This window comes from Ctenopharyngodon idella, chromosome 17 (genome assembly GCF_019924925.1).
Source record: "Ctenopharyngodon idella isolate HZGC_01 chromosome 17, HZGC01, whole genome shotgun sequence".
NCBI classification, from domain to species: Eukaryota; Metazoa; Chordata; class Actinopteri; order Cypriniformes; family Xenocyprididae; genus Ctenopharyngodon; species Ctenopharyngodon idella.
In genome coordinates this window covers 8,792,984-8,815,707 of record NC_067236.1, presented here as the reverse complement: position 1 = coordinate 8,815,707, position 22,724 = coordinate 8,792,984, and the positions used below count along the sequence as shown (strand labels likewise).

At 34.2% G+C, this 22,724-nt stretch overlaps 1 protein-coding gene and 1 long non-coding RNA gene across 6 annotated transcripts in view; one reads left to right on the top strand and one right to left on the bottom strand.

The window, feature by feature from the left end:
• Positions 1-9,810: 9,810 nt before the first annotated feature.
• samd8 (sterile alpha motif domain containing 8) lies at positions 9,811-18,437 on the bottom strand. Of its 4 annotated transcripts, none has more exons than XM_051868975.1 (6): positions 18,320-18,437; positions 14,958-15,534; positions 13,542-13,637; positions 13,040-13,157; positions 11,070-11,220; positions 9,811-10,953 (listed from the first exon to the last, which is right to left on the bottom strand). In XM_051868975.1, exons 2-6 carry the CDS (start codon positions 15,530-15,532, stop codon positions 10,649-10,651), a joined length of 1,245 nt encoding a protein of 414 aa, XP_051724935.1. In that variant the 5' UTR covers positions 15,533-15,534; positions 18,320-18,437; the 3' UTR covers positions 9,811-10,648. The 4 variants fall into 4 exon arrangements, with proteins under 4 accessions (XP_051724935.1, XP_051724938.1, XP_051724936.1 ...); XM_051868978.1 differs by lacking the exon at positions 18,320-18,437 and adding an exon at positions 17,627-17,771; XM_051868976.1 differs by lacking the exon at positions 18,320-18,437 and adding an exon at positions 17,590-17,734.
• Positions 17,813-22,724, top strand: part of LOC127498962 (uncharacterized) — a 425,088-nt gene continuing 420,176 nt past the window's right edge. For both annotated transcript variants that reach the window (XR_007926009.1, XR_007926008.1), the window contains exon 1: positions 17,813-17,955. This is a non-coding gene — a long non-coding RNA (uncharacterized LOC127498962). The remainder of the gene's footprint in view (positions 17,956-22,724) is intronic.

Below are 22,724 nucleotides of genomic sequence, written 5' to 3'. Positions count from 1 at the left end.
GGTCATTGTAGAATTAGATAAATTGCTCTTTGGTAAATATACTTAAGAGCTGGTGGAGTGCATGAATGCTAAGTAATTAATTAATTTTAATTTTTGGTGGCTTTACAAACATATTACTTAATAAAAACCTAAAATATCACTCCATGAATCTACAAACTTCCATCAACAAATTAGAAGCCAATTCATTGTAACTTATTATTTTGCTTTGTACGGATCACATCCTCTGACCGAACTCTCAAATCTTCACGCTTCTGTACTGTGGAATCCCAAGTCTGCCAAAATTAAAAATAAATAAATACATAAATAAATATACAAAGAAATGTAAAAAAGCAAAAATAAATAAATAAATATATAAATAAATATACATAGAAAAGCAAAAAAAAAAAAAAAAAAAAAAAAAAAAAAACAATAATAATTATTTATACATTTATTATGTATATATTTATTTTTTCCACATTTATTTATTTTTGCTTTTATTTATTTATACATTTATTCATTTCGATTTTTATTTATTTCCACATTTATTTATTTATTTCCATATTTGTTCATTTCCACATTTATTCATTTCTACATTTCTTTATTTCTTCATTTCTTTATTTTTACTTTTATGTATTTTTACATTTCTTTGTCCGTAGGGTAATGAGGAGGGCGTGGTTTACCTCAGACATAGCAATCGAGCTCAGAGTAGGCGAGAGCAAAGTGTTGAGGCCACATTGACAACTTGTGGTGTGCCCGAAATACAAGAAGTGTAGCCTACTGACGTTGATACTGGGATGAATGATTTGGATATGGCCAAAATCTTATATCACGGGTTAAGTAATATCACCCTAACTGTACTGTGTGACACGGATAGGCTATTCTTTATTCCGGACATGGCCTTAGAAAATCGTCTGGTCTGGATGTGTAAAATGTCCTGCGCTGGCAAACATAAAGGGAGCAACATCTTCAGCAGATCTGATAACAGTGACTCTGAAATGGAAGCGCTTGTTATTTCCTATTAATCATTTGAATGAATGGGCTTGTGTTTGATTGAGATTCGGACACCGGTCAGAACACGGAAAGGATCGAACCAGCGCACATATAGGCTACAGTGAAGTCGACGCAAGCATATTGATCAATGCATTTGAAACGAGACCACAAATTCACTTCACATTCATATTTCCTACTTTTACATGCACAACATGTGACAAACGCTTAAAATACTACGCATATTTCAAAGATCCAAAATAGAACGATGCATCGGTTACAGTAGAACATTTTGTGGCGTCGCGTCTCCCCTCGTGGGGTCATTCTAAAACGCTTAACGTGAAAAACGTGGCTTAATGTACTTCACTGTAGCTTATATGTGCGCTGGTTCGATCCTTTCCGTGTTCTGACTGGTGTCCGAATCTCAAATCATTCATCCTAGTATCAACGTCAGTAGCCTACACTTCTTATATTTCGGGCACACCACAAGGTGTCACTGTGGCCTCAACGCTTCGCTCTCGCCTACTCTGAGCTCGATTGCTATGTCTGAGGTAAACCACGCCCTCCTCATTACCCTGCGGACAAAGAAATGTAGAAATACATAAATGTGAAAATAAATAAATGTAGAAATGAATAAATGTGGAAATGAGCAAATATGGAAATAAATATATAAACAAATGTGGAAATAAATAAAAATCGAAATGAATAAACGTATAAATAAAAGAAAAAATAAATAAATGTGGAAAAAATAAACGTAAGGAAATAAACGTATAAATAATTATTATTATTATTATTTTTTTTGTTTGTTTTGCTTTTCTATGTATATTTATTTATATATTTATTATATGTATAAGTATGTTCAGAGCAGTTTCTTGTTTTGAGGTGGCCTGAGCACACAAGACCTCACCCGTACACACATGGCTTAGGTCAAATGATCAAATGCTGTGTATATAATAAAATTTGTTTAGTTTAACAGAAATGTAGTTGGGGATTTATTTTCTTTTTGTAATCATGCATTAGCCTTTAGAAACAGCTTCTGGTCGAATGCTACATACATAATTACTTTCTAGCTTGAAGTGGAATAAATATCGTTTCCTCCGGTTTCTCCTACAGTCCAAAGACATGCAGATTAGATAAAATGGACAGTCGCAGTCTGCCTGTGTGTGTGATGGACTGGCCATCTGTCCAGGGTGCTTTCCCCTGCCTCTGGCCTATAGGAAACTGGGATAGGCTCCAGCCCTATGACTTAGAAGGTCATATAGACCTTATGTAGCTCTGCCCCTTTTCAGCGCTGCGCTCGTTGTCTTTTGACTTCCGGTTTGTATTTCCACAACGATCTTACGTATTTATGAATGAACTGCTCATTTTAAAATCTTCCCGGTCTACAGACATTTGTTAAGACATCTGCTTTAAACATAACAATGCTCATGATAACTTTCATTAACTCTACAACAGGTAAATCCACTTCACCAGCTAATTATTCTTCAACAGCGATGCCATAGAAATATACAGAGCTACCGCAAAAACGGAAGTTCAAAGACAATATTCTAAAGATGGCGGCGCGCTTGTTTCTCTGGTAAATAAGGTCTATAAGGAATCAAGAGTTGTCTAAAAGCTATGCTATAATGAACAATTTGCATCATTGGAAGAGTGTTAAATTTATTCTAAATTTCTTATTCAAAGGTAAAATTATCAAGCCCTATGCAATAATGATCCAACAGTGCTCTGTAAATGAGAAATGTTTATAAAAGTCTCAACTGAAAGAGAGGACAAAGAGACATCAAAGAGACATCTGATTTGAAAATTCAATATAATTGTTCAAACAATTTAATACAGTTCAAACAATTTTGCATTGTCTAATACTGCGAAAGAGACCCCAAAACGGCACTGAAGCAAGAAAAAAGGTTGGAACGTACCATGCTGTGCAGAGGAATATGAGAACATGTGATGTTTAATGAAACATCAACAAGCACTTCTTAAGAATTCTCTTCACATGGGACACACCGCCATCAAAATCACAGATGTTACTGATAGTCTTTTTCTACAATAACTGAACAACAATTTATATTTATAATGTATGGTGGAATTAACAGGGATAAGCATTGTGTATTGCTTCTACATAAAACTATTATATTGCTTTAGAAGACTTCAAATTCAGAGAGTTGCATGGGCTACATTTATTGACATAGATATTCACTTTTGTTGAAAAAATAATTCTGTGCTCTGTGGGAAGAAATTGGTATCAAAACAAAAAAAGCAGGCTTACAGCACCTTGAATTTGTAGCCTATTATATATGTAAAACTCCCTCACTTGGAGTGGCATAAAGATAAATTTAAACAACTAATTCTATTCTCTTCTAGTCTAGTCTCATCTCATCTTGTCTAGTCTGTTCTGTTCTTCTGAGCCCACATCAATTCAGTGTGCTGAGAACCACGCTGGTGGCCTTAAATTTGACTGTAAATTACATTGTATCATATTGCAGGGGGAAAAAAGCACTGGCCAGTCTTCTTGAAGAGACCTCAAGACAGCATTGGAGCATATTGTGGAAGAGACCCAATAAAACTCCCTTTTAAGAATAGCAATAAACAAACTACAGTACCATGTTGTGATGAGAGTTGGTGAGCAATAAGAAGACCTATCAAAATGTTTAATGAAATGCCAGCAAGCATTCTTTAAACTATTTTAATGGCTTTAAATAAACATTCAAAATCACAGATGTGGTTGACACATTTTTCATCCAATCACTTTTCTTAAAAAATAATCTGCCCCCTCTTTCTACTAAAGGTCTGTTGACATCCAATGTTTTTTGCATGCCTGTGTGGGTATGTGTTTGTCTGCATAGTTATGTGTTGTCTGTTTGCCGAAGAATTTGAATATAACTGAAGTATTTGTTGTAAATTATATATCTTCAAATAAGCATTTAAATGTTTACTAAGTAAATATAAAACTAGAAGGACTGTGCACATTTATTTGAGGTTCTCATTAATCAGATTAGGGATTCTGAGAAAGTAACTAACACATAACTAAACTAACACGTTTCAGTCACATGGTAATTAAAACCATTAAGATGCTGAAGAAAGAAATAAGAACTTAATTTTTTCATACAGATGATTTACATACAGATATTTACATACATTTTTTCATACAGATGATTATAACAAAAATCTATCAGTATAATTTCATTTTAACACATTTATAAGGCATCCAGATTATGATTGTTGCATACATATGGTTTCAGTTGTCCCTACAATTTTTTTTTTTTTTTTTTTTTTTTTTGTAAATTTAGAATACTTTTTTAATGAAAGGTACTGATGAATCATGATTTTTTTGTGGAAGCATTTTATGTAGATTTTACACATAAATTTGAGACAAACAGACATAGATAAATCCCGAAACATTATATTATTGTATAATCATTTCAGTAACACTTTATAATACGGGTGCACTAATATGCATTAATTCATGCTTAACTAATGCACAGATAATCATGTTTTAATGTATGACTCATGAAGAACTAAACCATTAATTAATGATTACTGCATCAGCAACTAATAAAGTTTCTATATGATTAATAGATTAAGTAATATATGAATTGTTATTAATTAAATGTGTCATAATGTATTAATTCCTTAATAACATATTTTATTAACTAAATGTGTAAGTTAATGTGTTAACTACCACAATGGGTTGAAGCCATGTACTTCAATTTCCAGTTGTCTGCTTTAATTAATCATTAACTAATGATTTGAAAATGTATCATTATCTTATGACTTTACTTGTTGAGGCACATGACTATTAACTAATTGTTAGCTAATATGTAATTAATGGGTTTTGACAGTTGCACATGCAGTGAGTGTAATGTCAGAGAATGTGTTTGAAGGATGGGTAAGTTGGGCTGCACACGGTTCTGGATGCAGCAGTTCTGGTACAGTGGAATTACGGTTGTAGATAGTTGTAAATTGAAATCCATGGCTTAGTGTAGATGTCAAAACCATAATGACATTTTAGCTAACAATTAGTTAATAGTCATGTGCCTCAACAAGTAAAGTCATAACATAACGATACATTTGCAAATCATTAGTTAACGCTTAATTAAAGCAGACAACTGGAAGTTGAAGTAACCATTGGTAATTAACACATTAACTTACACTATTAGTTAATAAAATATGTTATTAAGGAATTAATACATTATGACACATTTAATTAATAACAATTCATATATTACTTATCATATAGAAACTTTATTAGTTGCTAATGCAGTAATCATTAATTAATGGTTTAGTTCTTCATGAGTCATACATTAAAACATGATTATCTGTGCATTAGTTAAGCATGAACTAATGCATATTAGTGCACCCGTATTGTAAAGTGTTACCATCATTTCATACAGCTAAGCCTTTATTTTATCAAAGTGTGAAGTGAAGTGACGTTTAGCCAAGTATGGTGTCCCATACTTGGAATTTGTGCTCTGCATTTCACCCATCCAAGTGCACACACACAGCAGTGAGTATTGAACACACACCCAGGAGCAGTGGACAGGCCTTTTTTCTTTTTTTTTCTTTTTTTTGCGCTCAGGGAGTGATTGGGGGTTAGATGCCTTACTCACAAATCCTTGCTTTTAACAAGAATTCTTTGACCCAATCAGAGACTTGTTCTGTAGTGTGATTGTGCCAGTTTACTGTGGTCTAAAACAAGCGCTAGGGTGAAAGAAGAGGAGCTCATTGAGCTGTATTGCTGTTGGGGTCCTACAATGTTGTTATTGTTGTGAAAAATATTATTTATGATAACTGACAATCATTATTTAAATGAGTGCATGTAGTCAATTGTGAGAAAGGAGAGCCTACATAAATCTTGTGGTTAAATCCTGTGATTTATCTTTATAAAGTAGTGATTTAAGCACATATGCTACCTGGTTTAAAGCTAAATTATATAAGCTTGTCCTCCATTAAATAAACAGGAACTGGGTTTCCTCATGAAGGAAAGATCGGATCCTCATTCTCCATTTAAGCTTTCCATCTAATTAATTCTCTGAGCCTATATGTTTGATCACGTCACTTCATTTTAAATGAGTCGGTATTCATCACAGAATAATAATATATTGTTTGGAATAAGTCCAGTTCATAAATATTCTTAAGAACTGAAAGAATGGTCTTTATTCATGCTTCTCTTTAGTCATAGAAATTCTGAGGAATTACGTTTTTGTAAAAAGTTCTTACACTGTCCTGGTCCAAGAGCAACACCAAAGAGCAGAAGAACTTCTTTTAACCTGAGCACCACATTTTAGCCTGTCATTCACAAGATGCTGCAAAAGACATGAGCACAATGGTCAAACACTACCACCCTGCCTATGTTTACACAGAAAAACAATAGACAAGCAGCACAGTGGAATTCAAAAACGCATTCTGTGTAAACAGCCCCTGAAGCCAATAACCTTTTAACTGCTGAAAATCTTTGCACTCCGTGGGGAGAATACAACCAGGTCTCATTCAAAGATAAATCGGAACTATGGTCACAAGAAACTAATAGTCACGTCAAAGCAGAGCACCACTTGAATTATTTGGCCTTAGAATGCCAGAACTACAACTAAAAAAAAACTTAAGGTTACACTTTATTTTGATGGTCCCCTTTAGACATTCTGTTGACTATAAGGAACATTGCACCTACACAGGGCTTAAAAACGAAAAAAAAAAAAAAAAAATTCAATCGTTTCACTCCGAGCTGAATCGGTGTTCTAATGTTTCTGTTCCAGCGTTCCTTCTGTATTATTAACGTTCCGAAACCGGTTTGTTTAGAAAAAATAATGGTTAATAACGTTCTGACAAAATTATACCCCAACTAATTTCATCATGAAAAAAAAAAAAAATTCCAATTCCTTTACCCTCCACATCAGCTTACTGACATTAAGTGAAAGTGTTTACTGGCCTCGTTGACCAAGAGCAAACCTAAAAGGTAATCCTCATATACATTTAGTTCTTTCATTGGTGAATTCCTGGAATGTGTTTTTTTTTTTACATCAGCTAAGTCAAAAAAAAGTTAACAATTAAGTAGGCCTAAAAATGATTAATATTTCATTATTTTTTAAAGACAGTAGCCATACAATAATCATACACATGCAAAATCCTTGCTTTGATACAAAACATAACAAAGCGAAAAACTTTGCATTCACTTTTATAGCAAAAGCAACAGAGAAAAAGAAAGAAACTTCAGTAATGCGATTAAAATTCATACATCATATTTCAAATAAATGACATGATTATTGATATACAGCCGAAAAATCATTGTAGTGAATAGAGCACAAACAACATAAAACCAATGTAAAAATCAATTCTATTACTGAACTCAAGCTAGACACTTCAGAACCAGTAGAGATAATGATATTTGCAAATTTGCCTAGGTGAACAATTCCGCACATTTACAATGGATTAAAATCCAGAGAAAGCCAGATAAATCATTTTATTGTGTAAGATTATAAAGTTAAGCCTTTATTGTATTTGTAAGGGTTTTCTCACAATCTGAGACTTATTCCGCAGATGCGTGATTGCTTCCAGTTGTGTTAGGCAAATTCGCATGGTTTGCTGTGGTCTGAAACAAGTACTAGGGTGAAAGAGCAGGTTGTTTTGTCAACAACCATCTGGCATTCCTCAGGGTATTCTATTGCTGTTGGGATCCTGCAAACACACAATATCATGTATAAGCTTTGTATTATTACTGAAAACAGAATGGTTATGAAAGGACTAAATATCATGCCCAACTACTAAACTTACATGTTACAGCAAATAATGCCAGACTGCGTACAGAGACAGTTGTAACAGTCATTCTGCCACTCAGAGTCGAAGTCATGAGTTTCTCCCTCTGAGTCGACACAACCTAAATAAACAAGCACGCTGAGAGCCATAGAAAAACTGTATGCAAATGTTGTTATTTATGATAATTGACAACCATTATTTAAAACGGGACACTAGATGGAGAGCTTACAAAATGATCCTTTATAACAGCTGTGGTTTATCCTAGCTTGTAAGATACTATGATCCTTGGTTATAAATGAATTATAAACATGACATATTTTAATAATTAAAATATCGATCAAGTCAAATATTGTTTAAATGTTAAATATACAAAGTAATTATATGTTTAATTTAACTTCTAGCGGAAACATATGCCAGAAAGAAAAAGCTTTGAACAGTTTTAGTCACTTTGTAGATGGTCTGTTGTGTCTTCGGGGGATAACAAATCAACTTCAGGTTTCTGAATGTAGCAGTCGGCACTACAGGAGACCACCATGAAGAGGAGAATACACACTCTCAACAAACACACCTGAGAAGATGAGAAGTTACTGGACAGTTAAATATGTCAAGACATGATGCCAGTGAAAAAAAAAATAATGATAGACGAAAAGAGTATTTTAAAAATGAATGTTCCAGCAATGAAATACGAATGTTATTTTTTGTGTAATTAATAAGTACAGACACTCCCCGATTGTAAAAGAAGACAGAGCTAATACCAAAAGGAGTATTTGCTTGTGGTAAAGACTTCTAAAAAGGCTGTATTATACTGTACCATGTTGTAAATGTTTGTAATATCCAGCTAAAGCAGGTGCAGATGAAGGATCGGTTAGAACTTAACCAGTGGCTAAATAGACAATCTCACACCTTTTTATATCATACCGCCGCTGTGATAAGTTTGTCCTCCATTAATAAACAGGAACTGGTTTTATCCTATGATGGGAAGGTAAGGTCATTAATCTAGAGCAGTTAATTAATACTTTGAGCCTATGTTTGATCATGTCACTTCTTATGTGTTGGCATTAATCATAACTGCATAAATAAATAATGAGCCTTTTTGTTCCCTCTTCTGGATCATATCAAAGTTCAGCCAATACACTTAAAAATATTTAATACAACTGAGTTAAACAAGTCAACATTGTTATTATCTTTAAGTAATTTACATATGAAGTATTAAAATAATCAAAAAACAAAAAAAAACAAAACAGAATATACATTTTTATAGGATTTATATGAAATGTTATGACTAACTAAAAATTTACATTTGTAATATACATCATTCATTTTCATTAGTCTTCATGTGAGGTTTCTTGGTTTTAGTACCAACATCTACAATGATGCCAATGTTGTCTGGTTGCTCAGGGTTCATTCACAAGTTAGTTTGCCCATGTAATTTTTAAGCTATTTTGGATAAAGCTGTCCACGGTGGAGGGGCTCGAGGAAGCAGCTTCAACTCGAGCTTAGATATACCCCCCAATGGGACCACTAATGCTTGGAAGACGAGTATGGTAGCAAGATGCCTAAATTATGTTGGTGGAGGAATCAGCTGATGCCGGAGCGAGGTGAACGGCTGCTTATATGCTCGGCAGTTATGTTAAGTTTAGATGGGTTCACTCCTCCCAAAATTACGTTTAGGAACTTCACTTGTTTTCTTGTCTTATCACAAAGATCCTCTTGCCTCTATCCTCTTCCTCATGATCAACATCCTGATGGTGACATGTTAAACAAGATATTATATTTCATGTAATGATTCCTGACACCAATATAAAAAATACTGAAATTAAACTGTATTCTCTTCTAGTTCACTTTAATTTGTAGTATGCTAGATTAAATCAACTAGTTTGTGTGACTCTTTTTGTAATAAAACTTGTAATCTACGTCACACAGGTTGAAAAGTTAAATCATTTAATCTCCAATCAAACAGTGCAGTTTATTCTAAGCTACTTTATATATCACACCTAACTGTATAAATAGAAACTGTCATAATAAGCTAATATACAACACACTGGACATTTGTCATGCTGCTAGTTTGGTGTATAAAAACGCACATATAAACGGATGTAGTGAGTCTGTAAACTTTTATTTTTCCAGTAAATATCCTCTGGGTACCCCAATTGATAAGGCAGAAGTCAAGTTACATTTAAATAAAACAACAAAAAAGAAACAGTACTAGAATTTTTGTTACATTCACAAACACCACATGCACAAACAAAAAGAAATCATAAATGCCCTCCCTTTAACCAAAGAAGTCTATATAAAAGTGCTGAAAGTGTCTTTGATGCTGATATTGGCAAAACATTTCATACTAGTAATCTATCCCTGGAATCACATATAAAATTCAATCTATTTATACAATAGTCACATATTAATTACAAAATGTCAAAAAACATGTTAGCAAAACAAGAATTATCTCTCTGTGGCTGTAAGACTTTACGCACCATTATGAAATAGCTGAGGCAGCATGAGGCATCATTATTTAATAAAGACTGAATGTATATTAGCACTTTTCCTCTGTTAAACATACTGTTAGTGTTCAGGAGTTTAAATACTATGTGCTTAACGGTTAGAGTAACATAAATCTGCAATTGTAAGCACTAAAAACTGCTTTACCAGATAATGGAAAATATGATTCTGCAGAATAAGAAAAAAAAAAAAAAGATATATGTGCTTTATATGTGCTTTATAGTTTGGCTTTATAGTTATATAGGCAAACATAGTGAAATTATAAGAAGTTAAAGTCACCAAAACAATGTTTTGATTTAGAGAGAATACAGTATTACAAATAACGGTTTCAAGAAAATGAACAAAAGCAATAAATAAAAAAATAAATAATTTCCCCAAAACTCCAAATTTGTAGACTGTGGAGCAAAAGTCTAAGCTAAACATAAACACAGACGGCCTATCCTAGAAGTTTCCTAATGAAGGCGGGTTTGGTGAAAGGCCAGCTATACTCGTTTGGAACCGGTCCGGTCACGTTGCACTCAAAGAAAGAGAAAAGAGGGAACCAGATACGCGCTCGCCGGCTGTGCTGATAGGCCTGTGTGTTTGCCAGCGTGTGGTAGTACAGGAAGAGTCTGGTGGTGATGTAGAACGCGATGAAGACGTCGATGGAGTAGTGTTCATGAGCCGCTAAGATGAAGAAGATTCCAAACAAGTTCAGGACCCAAGACATGGTGTGGACGAAGTTCCAGTTACGTGGTGTGTCTAAAAATCACAGAAAGACAATGATCAAACCACTGAATCACAGACGATAAAGTTTATATGTAAGTGCTAGATATTTAAAATGAGTAAAACTCTCTACACTATTTGTGTACACTCACATTCAGTGACAAAAAAATTGAGCATGGTGAGAACAACAGTGTGTCCGCTGAACATGTAATCGCCACATGTTTGAACACCAGTTAAAGACATGCCGAGCCCGGTCCAGATGTCCAGTGCACGCTGCACTTTTGCCCATGCGTCACCATACATCTGCAAAACACAGATATGAATGTTAAAGGCCACACACACTGCACAGATAAATGATGGTCAGGCTGAAGAGGAATATAAATAGAGGGAGAAACAGAGTTAATAAATTAAAATAATAAATAGTATTATTAAAAATACAAAATTAATAAGGTTAATTTATACCAGGGTTATTATCGTTAAATAAAACAACAACAAAAAAACATTTCTGTTAACTGAAATTGAAATAAAGCTGAAATAAAATAACAAATAATAGCTGAAAAACTTAAACTAAATGAAAATTAGAAATGTTGCCTTGGCAATAAGCTGAAATAAGTTGAAGCCCTAAAATTATTAACTGGAAATAAATAGAAACTATAACTAAATATTTTAAACAAACTAATAAAATGACAAAAGCACATAATGAAATGAGTACAAATTAAACTAAAATTAACATGAAAACTAAAATTATAGAAATAAAAGCTAATTCAAAATAATAAAACTAAAATAACACTGGATCAAGCAAGACAGTCCGATCAAGAAGGATTGTTTGTACATATTGATATTATACTGAAGTAATGACATAAAGACTTTCTTTGTACCTTGCAGATCAAATCAAGATTGCATTGTTTAAATTGTCAAGAAAAATTCTTGTAAAGAGATATGTAGAAGAGAAAATGTAAACAAGTACATGAAATGAGATCTCCAACATGACCCAACATTTCAAATAATACCACAGAATTTCACTAAACGCCTTGACTCAACATATTTCCACATCACCATATTCCACAATGATGCATTCAATGGATCAAAAGTGACAGTAAAGATATTTGTAAAGTTACAAAAGATTTATTTCAAATAAATGCTGTTCTTTTGATCTTTTAATTCATCAAAAAATGCTGGAAAATGTATAACATTTTCCACAAAAATATCAAGCAGCACAACTGTTTTCAATATTGATAACAAGAAATGTTTCTTGAGCAGCAAATTTAAAATGTTTATTTATTACAATTTATTACAACAGAAAACAGTTGTTTAAAATTGTAATAACTTTTCACAATATTACTGTTTATGCTGTATTTTTGATCAAGTAAAAACATAAAAAAAATATTTCCATATATGATTAGTAGGTAACACTTTACAAAAAAGGTCTCGTTTTATATTTCTATAGTCTGTCCCTAAATGCTAAACCTATAAAAACTTTCCAAGGAGCTCTAGTCTAGAGTAACAGAGTGACCATCTACATGTCTGTTTTCCTCTCTACAATCCAGAATGAATATCCTTAATTTGTGCATTGATTATGTTACAAACTGTATTATATTACATATAATATGACATATTTCAACTCTAATTCTGTCCAAAGAGATTTAGTCACCTGAGAATTAATATGGTGGAGCATGTCGTCTTGTTTTCAAGAAATTTTAAAGAATTTTGCAGGGGCTATCTACAGTAAAATAATTCTTACTTCATTAAAGGGATAGTTCACCCAAAAATGAACATTTTGTCATTATTTACACCTCATGTTGTTCCAAACCTGTACTAAGAATGTTAGTAACCAGACAGTTGATGGCACCTGTTAACTTCCATAGTATTTTTTCCTATTATGGAGGTCAATGGGTGCCATCCACTGTCTGGTTACTAACATTCTTTAAAATATCTTCTTTTGTGTTCAACAGAAGAAAGAAATTCATCCAGTTTTGGATCTACTTAAGGGTGGGTAAGTAATGACAACATTTTCATTTTTGGGTGAACTATCCCTTTAACCACCCCAGATGCACCTTCAAGACGGAGAATGAGAAAGACATATGCATATGCATATATGTGTCTATATATGCATGTTCCTCACCTTGCCTGAACACTGTAGGTGATGACCAGGTACAGACAGTGAAGTAACAAACATTGTGACACAGCGGAGCAAGAATACAGTGCCTGTCAAATTACACAGCCTGCGAAACAGAATGGACCTAATATGCACACACACACACACACAAATTGACAGAAGTTAGTATAAGATGGGAAATGAAAAAGATCATGGGTCCACAATGAGCAAAATAACAATATGAAATTCACTGTTTTACCATAATGAAAAAAACAAAAACAATCCAACTCTTAAATGTTACTGTAAACCCATCAACCAAATACTATAGTCTACATAGTCAAATTACATCTAGAAAAAAGCCTCTGTCTAACATTTACATGAGATTTTCACAGTAATGAAGCATTTTCAGTACCAGCAACACCGTTGTCTTTGAGAAGATTATAATACACACAATATGCAACAGTTGTGAGACCACAGTAAACTTTATAAAGTGTCTCTAAGTTCTGGTTTGCATTTTCTGTGTGTTTACCTGTGTTTGTGCATCAACAACACCAGCATTAATATGGAACCCAACACCACTGCACATGCTTCAGCCATGGCGAAGGCCCAGGGAATTCTGGGAACACTGACACATAAATAAAAAGAGTCATAATGCTTGTTGTTAACACTCTCAAACCATAAGAAAAACAAGATACTGAGCATAAACAGATTAAAATGAAAAATTTGAATTGGCCAAAAGCGTGATTTTTTTTTCTTGGTCAGAGGAATCATCATTTTGACCTCTGTCACTAAGCACATCTAGAAGACATAATCAAGCAAAATTTTCATTTTTTTCCAATAAATGAATGAATCATTTATTATTTAGATTTAATTTTGAAATTATTTGATAGAGTTCATTACTAACTGTTCGATCATTGCATAGTAACAGTTAGTTATATGACATATATTTACATATGCAAATAATATTACATGTGTTTATTGTTTTTATTTAAAGAATGTTCGATTCAGTGTCATGAACTGATTAAAGGGTTAGTTCACCCCAAAATGAAAATTCTGTCATTAATTACTCACCCTCATGTCGTTCCACACCCATAAGGCCTTCATTCATCTTCGGAACACAAATTAAGATATTTTTGTTGAAATCCGATGGCTCCGTGAGGCCTGCATTCAAAGCAATGACATTTCCTCTCTCAAGATCCATAAAGGTTATTTATTTATTATTTATTTATTCCAAATCGTTATTTTGTTTTTTTGGCGCACAAAAGTATTCTCGTCGCTTTATAATATTAAGGTAGAACCACTGAACTTGTATGAACTGTTTTAAATATGTTTTTAGTACCTTTATGGATCTTGAGAGAGGAAATGTCATTGCTGTGAATGCAGGCCTCACTGAGCCATCGGATTTCAACAAAAATATCTTAATTTGTGTTCCGAAGATGAATGAAGGCCTTACGGGTGTGGAACGACATGAGGGTGAGTACTAAATGACATTATTTTCATTTTGGGGTGAACTAACCCTTTAATGGAAACAAAGTTTTGCAGATGAGGTTTGAATAAATGCTATTAAAATGTATCTGTCTTAAAGGGTTAGTTCACCCAAAAATGAAATTTCTGTCAGTAATTACTCACCCTCATGTCATCCCAAACCCGTAAGACTTTGTTCATCTTCGGAACACAAATTAAGATATTTTTGATGAAATCCGATAGTATCTGAACCACACATAGGCAACAACACCATTGCATTACTACCTTTCCTGGTAATAAAATATCTTAATTTGTGTTCCGAAGATGAACGAAGGTCTTACGGGTGTGGAACGACATGAGGGTGAGTAATAAATGACAGAAATTTCATTTTTGGGTGAACTAACCCTTTAACACTGGTGAAGCAATACAACACACCTATCCAAAAAATACATCCACCCCACCCATCCAGATAATAACTCACCTGTCTAGAAATATGTCTGGAAGTGGCGGGTATGTCCTCATGTCAGGAACCCTCTCATGCACTAGCACCATGACAAATGATGTCACTCCGCACACCAGCATGGCGTAGAGTGCGCTAAGGGTGGTCTTCCAGTACTCTGGGTCCAACCGACCATAATACTGCTTACGCTTTCCATTTGAGTAACTGTGTTCACCACCAACTGTAGTGACTGCCCCATTACAGTGTTGGTGGTCTCTTGAACCTCGCTCTGTGAAGCCATTAGAGATGACAAGGTCCTTTCCGTCAGTGTGTATGGGAGACAATGCACTGACCTCTGACCCTGAGTGCACGTGGGCTGCGTGTTGTCTCTGTAGTCTTCGCACAGCCAGCATCAATCTCTTGATATCACCCAGCACCTTAAGCTCCAGCGGAGGAGACCGCAAGTCAGTCTCTGTAAGACACAGCAGGCTGGCACCATCTAAACGGTGTTTAGAGCACAAGAGATCCACATATTCACGAAACCCCTGTTCTCTGAGCCAGCCAGCTACCTGCTTACTGCTCCAACTCTCCACACTGACAAACCTGGAGCCCGGCATACCTGCAGAGACAGATATGATTACACATGTACAAGGATAAAATGCAGAAACACACAAACAAACATGAAGAATTTTCTTCTAACATCTGAATTCGTACTAAGGAAGGGTCACAATGGTTGGTTTTAGATTTTTAATATTTTTAGCAGCGGTGTTTTCAGTTAGAGGGAGAATTCACCAAAAAATGAAAATTCTGTCATCATTTACTCACCATCAAGGTGTTCCAAACATGTACAAGTTTCTTTCTTCTGCTGAACACAAAAGAAGATATTTTGAAGTAACCAGACAGTTGACGGTAACCATTGACTTCCATAGCATTTTTTTCCTACTATGGAAGTCAATGGCTACCGTCTACTGTCTGATTACCAACATTCTTCAAAATATCTTTTGTGTTCAACAGAACAAAGAAACTCAAACTTGAGGGTGAGTAAATGATGACTACATATTTAAGAACCATTAGTCAGCTAGTCATTCAGAAAAGTTGGTTTTGAAAATATGTAGTTTTGCACACCCTTAAACCAAACAGTGACGATAAATCCAACAGAATAAGCAGACACTCACTTTGTACACTCCTGGTCTCATTGAATCACTCTCTACAGCTCAACAATTTTAACTTCTCTCTCTGACTCCAAAGGTCTGTGTACAATCAGTACTACTTTTATCCGAGTACATTCATGCAATCTTCAGTGCTAAAGTGCAGAGTTTCTAACAAACATACATAGGACACATCCGTGACTGTTTGTAACCTGTAATCAGTTCAAATAATGTCTGAAATGTGATCAGTGTGCTAAGTCTAAATTATCAAACCTAATAACCGGTGCTTGCAGACTTGAATTACATTGTGACCTTTAGTCATTTCATTTGCGTGATCTCACTAAATACTCATTTAGACAAGTACATGGAACTCAAGATCTTGATCTTATGGAGATCTTAATTTGAGTTCAAATGTTTACACGTCATTGCTGCAAAGGACTTGCACACAGATAGAAAGGATCTGATAACACTGATGTTTTCTTAAACATGCTGAACTACATTACACAGACCCTTATTAGTTCTCTATGTTAGACCTATTGGCACAACAGGATGAGCTAAAAATAAGCCAACATTTCTAGCTATGCTAAAAAGATGATGATGATGATGATGATGACAGACTTTTCATTTTTGGTTGAACTATTCCTTTAAATGTTTAAGAAGTAATGTGTATGACTGGTATGTGCTGTGTGCACATATTTAATGTCTACTATTACTGATCTGTTATGAACCTTAATGATGACAGACTGTCAAACATGTGACATTCCTGGAACTAGACTAAAAAATATCACGACATTCAGTAGGGAGCAACTTAAATAAATAATACTCAACTGAAACAGCCTGAGTCTATTTGAAATTAACAACAAAATGATTACAATCATTGGGTGTGAACACACACACACACGAATACTGCCACTCTGTACCAAGAGCAATTATTGATTCAGGGACGCTACAGAACAGCTGAAACCAAGCATCTGTCCTCTTGCACAACACTGCATAAACAAACAGCTTGTTGTTACCAAATCCTGAGGCATTTGGATGAGTTTTATCTGATATACGTCCACTGATGCACATCAGCAATTTTGGTTTGGTAAAATAAAGTATTATTATGTGGATAAGAACCTATGAAATCCTGGAACTCACAGCAGCAGAATGAAGTTAATAAATTAAATGCCAAAAGTTCATTTCGAGCACCTAACTATAAACAGAAAATTGTGTTAAATGCTTTCTGTATAACCTAATTAATATTCGTGATATAATCCTTCGCCAGATTAATTTTGCAGAACAACATAAATTGGGCCAACATATGAATTTCTTTACAAAACTGAAAAAGTAGGCTACAAATAATATAACAAGCAAAACATTTTAATGAGTGATTCGGGCCAGATAGCGAAGGAAAGGCAGCCAACAAGTGGGTAGTGTTCATGGAGAATTAATACAGTTTAAACTGCAAACACATTTTTTTATCATTCAAACTGGATTGCGCAAGACCACGAACCTCGGAGAGTGGCGTCATGAAAGTTACTTACAGACATTTGAATCTTCAAATTTGAAAAGCCAATTAACCTTGACTAAAGTCGCGTTTGGAGCGTGGCCATCACCGATTCCAGTTTCCGAGCTGTGGCTCCGGTGTCCGACTGTGAAACTAAACCTGTGTTCCCAGAGGCACGACTCAAACCTTTCAAAGTAACATCAAATGGTTCTGAAATGGATACTTCACCAAACAAGGAACACAAAAAGAGACGTCAGACAAAATGACAGTATTAGTCACCATTCATTTTCATTATATGGAAAAAGCTATGAAACTGAATGGTGACTGAGGCTGTCGGTTCCTAACATTCTCCTTTGCGTTTCACGGGAGAAAGAAAATCATACAAGTTTGAAAGAACACGAAGGTGAGTAAATGATAACAGGAGTTTTATTTTTGGGTGAACTATCGCTGTGGAAATAGAAAAGAATAGCAAATAACCCCATAGAGTAAAGCACCGACTGTCCATTTTGTCTACAAAGGAATTTGAATGCGTACACTCATTTATTCCCCCCGTGTAAGAACCCAGACAGCAAAAAAAAAAAAAAAGCTCAAACGACTCTACAAATAAAGGGGGGAAAAGCACTGACAAATCTGACTTTGGTTCTCTGTCACAGTGGAAGAATGTGTTTTGTAGGGATGGGAATTGCTTGTCATATGAGCGATTCGCCTGCCTTACACTGTTTATCGGTGTGGTTATTTAAATTATCAAGTTGTTTAAAAATCCTCACCTTGCGATCTCGAGTCACATCAGCCTTCGGTTTCTGAGTCACTGCCATGCTGTCAGTGACGCCCAAAAGCATGTAAACAGGAATCGTCGTCACTGATGACAAGCTCCTAGGGTGTGGCTATGGAACTCCAAATATGGAATTGTTCTAGGAAGTTCATTGCTTTAACGACCCCACATTTTCAAGACTATGCTGTTAATTTGTCTTTTTTTTTTTCTTCTTCCTTTTTTTTAATGAAAAAATAAAAATACTAAATGATATCATCATCCAGGAAGTGGCATCATTTATGGTGGGGAAACAACACCACTAACATCAGTATTAACAGCTAAAGGATAGCCTTTGTGAAAAATATAAAAATTCTTGACCACTGCAAAGTGGTTAATAAAAATAAATTAAATGACAACACAGACATACTCATTTAAGATGCAGAGCTCAAAAAGATTTGCATAAAAGAATTGGGCTACATTTAATGCAGTAAACTTTGGACTTAAAGGGTTAGTTCACCCAAAAATGAAAATAATGTCATTACTTACTCGCCCTCATGCCGTTCCACACCCGTAAGACCTTCATTCATCTTCGGAACACAAATTAAGATATTTTTGATTAAATCCGATGGCTCAGTGAGGCCTGCATTCAAAGCAATGAAATTTCCTCTCTCAAGATCCATAAAGGTACTAAAAAAACATATTTAAAACAGTTCATGCGAGTTCAGTAGTTCTATGTTAATATTATAAAGCAACAAGAATATTTTTTGTGCGCCAAAAAAACAAAATAATGACTTTTCAACAACCGATTTCAAAACACTGCTTCGGAGCTTTACAAATCGAATCAGTGACTCGGATCTCCTATCAAACGGCTAAACTGCTGAAATCACGTGACTTTGGCGCACCGAGTCACTGATTCAATTCGCAAAGCTCCGAAGCAGTGTTTTGAAATTGGCCCATCACTATATTGTTGAAAAGTCATTATTTTGTTTTTTTGGCACACAAAAATATTCTCGTCGCTTTATAATATTAAGGTAGAACTACTGAACTCGCATGAACTGTTTTAAATATGTTTTTAGTACCTTTATGGATCTTGAGAGAGGAAATGTCATTGCTGTGAATGCAGGCCTCACTGAGCCATCGGATTTAATCAAAAATATCTTAATTTGTGTTCCGAAGATGAATGAAGTCCTTACGGGTGTGGAACAACATGAGGGTGAGTAATAAATGACATTATTTTCATTTTTGGGTGAACTAACCCTTTAATTAGAGGCTCAAAGTGTCCTGTGAAATAAGCTTGCAGTCAGTGGCGTCACTAGGTCCATTTTAAGAGGCTGTTAACCCCTAATCACACCTCCAGCAAAAACAGAGTGCTTTACACCCATGAAGGAAAAAGATCATGATGCTATTTTCATTTCAAATTTAAAATTGGCAATTTAAAAATAAATGAATAAATAAATAATAAGCCTTTCTAGGGGACCTTCGAGACTGTGACTTTTTCTGCTCTTGCTATACTTCGTACTTAAAAAATTGTTAAAATTTGTTATGATATTCATTTTATAATAAATCCAAAAGCAAAACACATGAAAAGAACTATAAAAGGGAGTGGAAATGGTTTAGAAAAGCTCTTCTGTAGTGCCGCATAAAAACTCTGTAGGGGGAGACCGGGGATGAAAGTAACACCTTTTGTTTGAGCATCAGTAACTTGGTGGGTGTTTGTGCTATATATTTAATCGTGATAAATTTTTTTTTACTTTTCTTTCTGAAAATCTTTTTTTTTTGGTCATAAAATCTACAGTGTTACTCAGTCACATGGCACTTCTTCTGTGAGCTTAAAAAAGGTGATGGGAGTGTATGACATTGATGACATCACCACAGCTCTTTTCTGACTTGTCTGACAGTGTTACAACTGACCCCGTGTTACAACACTCCCCGTCTCCTCCTATATAAATGGCAGTAGTTCTGTTATTCTGAAACTGAAACATGGTGTAACCCACCTTTTTGAAGTTTCAAGGGGATAGGCAGGACTGTCCCATTTCGCTTTACCTTTTTCTTCTCGCAGCTCAGCTTCTTTTACATAAAAGCCAGCAATCTGAAAGGAATAGCTATTGCTAAAGGAGAGGTGATCATCAGTCAGCTTGCTGATGATTCGACCCTTTCTTAGGGATGCTATGCAGATCCCTCTGGCAATAAATATTATTGATTGAGCCTCAGGCCTGCATTTAAATATGGCAACATGTGAGATTTTGGCCATAAAAAAAAAAAAAAAAAATTAAATAAAAATAAAATGCAATGACTCCTTTATTCATGATACTCCAGTGAAAAAAAAGGTTAATAATAATAATAATTTTTAATTTTCAACCCCTTATGGATAAAATTTAGATAAGGTTTAATCAGTGGCTACAAAGAGATCTCTATTTGAGAAGTCCTCTCAAGACTTATTTATGCTGCACAATCTGTTCATTTGGAGCCAAAATTTGGTAAAATTATTGACCAGATACTCTGAAAATCTGTTGTATGGTCATTCTACAGAAACGTCCACTTTTGGTATGGCAAGGTCATGGTCTTAAATGGTCTTAAAATGTATTTCTTTTTCTAACATTTAAACTTAGACCACATTATTAGATTACCCTTTGACTTTATGAATACACATAAATGACAGCTTAATGATTTTTATGTTTTTTTTTTTGTGTGTATTTATTTAAAGACCGCATGTACCATTTTTTGTCACTGGTATTACCTTACTTCGCTGGCGATTTTAAAGGTTTTTATGAAATATTATTTCTAATTTTTTTCAGCACATGCAGCCAGAATTACAGAAAAAATTATGATAATGCAAAAAAATAAGGAGATTATGTGTTATTTATTTTAATCAAGTTTGTTAAAAGTGTGATTGAATGATGCTAGTTCATTTGCGCAACCATGTATTTGCTATAACAATAAAAATATTTGAAAAACAGTTATAAACAAGTAATGATGCAGTCCTTTAAATCTTAATTCTTGAGTGTAGCAGAATTCAATGGATGTAAAATTATCATGTCACATATGACACATTTTATTTAACAATGAATCACCAGTGACGTATACATAAGATTAAAGATCCTTATTCTTCAACTAAAATTAAGTAGATGGGACTAAATTTTTGCATTTGGTATACATCAATCATTGACACATAGTGATAGCAGACAGTAAAAGATCATAAACAACATTTTAAAGTCGCTGCTTCTCAGCTGCACTCAGTATAGCCACATACTGGATTAACATAGGATTAACAGTGAGAAAGAAAAGTTAGAATCACTTAATCTCAGTGCTATTTTATGCAAAATAACTAAATGAATAGCTCTGAATAAAGTTTATCTGTAAATGGGAGTCACTGGTGTTACTGATCTTTACTGGTGTTACCCATAAAAAGGTGACACCAGTGACAATTTTCATGAAAAATGCATTTTACAAAATGGCTGCTGCAAGGTATCAAACCACATGTTGTCAGTCATTGTATACTCACTAAATTAAGCAGTTTAATCCATTTGTATTCTAGTTTTTAAAAAAAAAGTAGGTCATACCAATGAGTTCAACTAAAAGCTTCATATGAAATTATGATTTTCTGATTAAAATTTCAGATGACTGAAAAGAGACAGTGGACTTTCCATTGGCCTTTTTTCATAGATCTCTTGACAAACAATAGGAAAAGGGAAGTCAAGTGATGTCATCTTTGTGATTTTTATTTCAAAATAAGAGATTTTTGTTAAATGGTAACACCAGTGACACAACTCCAGGGGATGACTACATTCATTATATATTTTATATATATATATATTTTTTTTTATGTCATTTACATTATATATTTGACAGTCATGTATACACTATTGTATATTAAATGGTAGAAAAACCTGTTTCTGACCTCAAATAAAGCACTTTCTCTCTGTACATGACTGTAGGGACGAGCACTTCTGTGGTGCTTGGAATTCTTATAATTAATTAAAAAACAAATATTGCCACATTGATGGCTCAAGGTGGTGTAATTGTTCAAATAACATATTGTTTCATTTTAAAATATAAAAAATTGTAATCCTAAAGTGTTTTTCAAGTGTAATATTTCTGTAAAGGCTAGGAACAAAAAAGTGGACGTTTCTGTAGAATGACCCTGTAATGAAAATTTCAAAGCTTCGAATCAAATGAACCAATTGCTTCTCAAAATGATTCACTGTTTCGAAGCGTTCGAAACGCCACACGCTGGTGACCCCTGCTGATCAGAACAGTGTAAATGCAACAAAAATTCAGGCCAAACATGCATAAAACAACTTTTACAAACCCATTGCAAATGTTTTATTGAAAGTAAAATCTATCAAATGCAATTAACTAATCATCTAATAATATTAAATATCAAGTGTCTGCATAATATATGTTAATTTATTAATTTTCAG

What these genes read in the sequence shown, in the direction of transcription:
- samd8 (XM_051868975.1), bottom strand. Translation starts at nt 15,532, where the DNA reads ATGCCGGGCTCCAGGTTTGTCAGTGTGGAGAGTTGGAGCAGTAAGCAG. An exon ending in CCAGACATATTTCTAGACAG is followed by an intron (nt 13,638 to 14,957) that starts GTGAGTTATTAT and finishes TTTATGTGTCAG; the next exon opens with TGTTCCCAGAATTCCCTGGG. An exon ending in TTGTTGATGCACAAACACAG is followed by an intron (nt 13,158 to 13,541) that starts GTAAACACACAG and finishes TGTGCATATTAG; the next exon opens with GTCCATTCTGTTTCGCAGGC.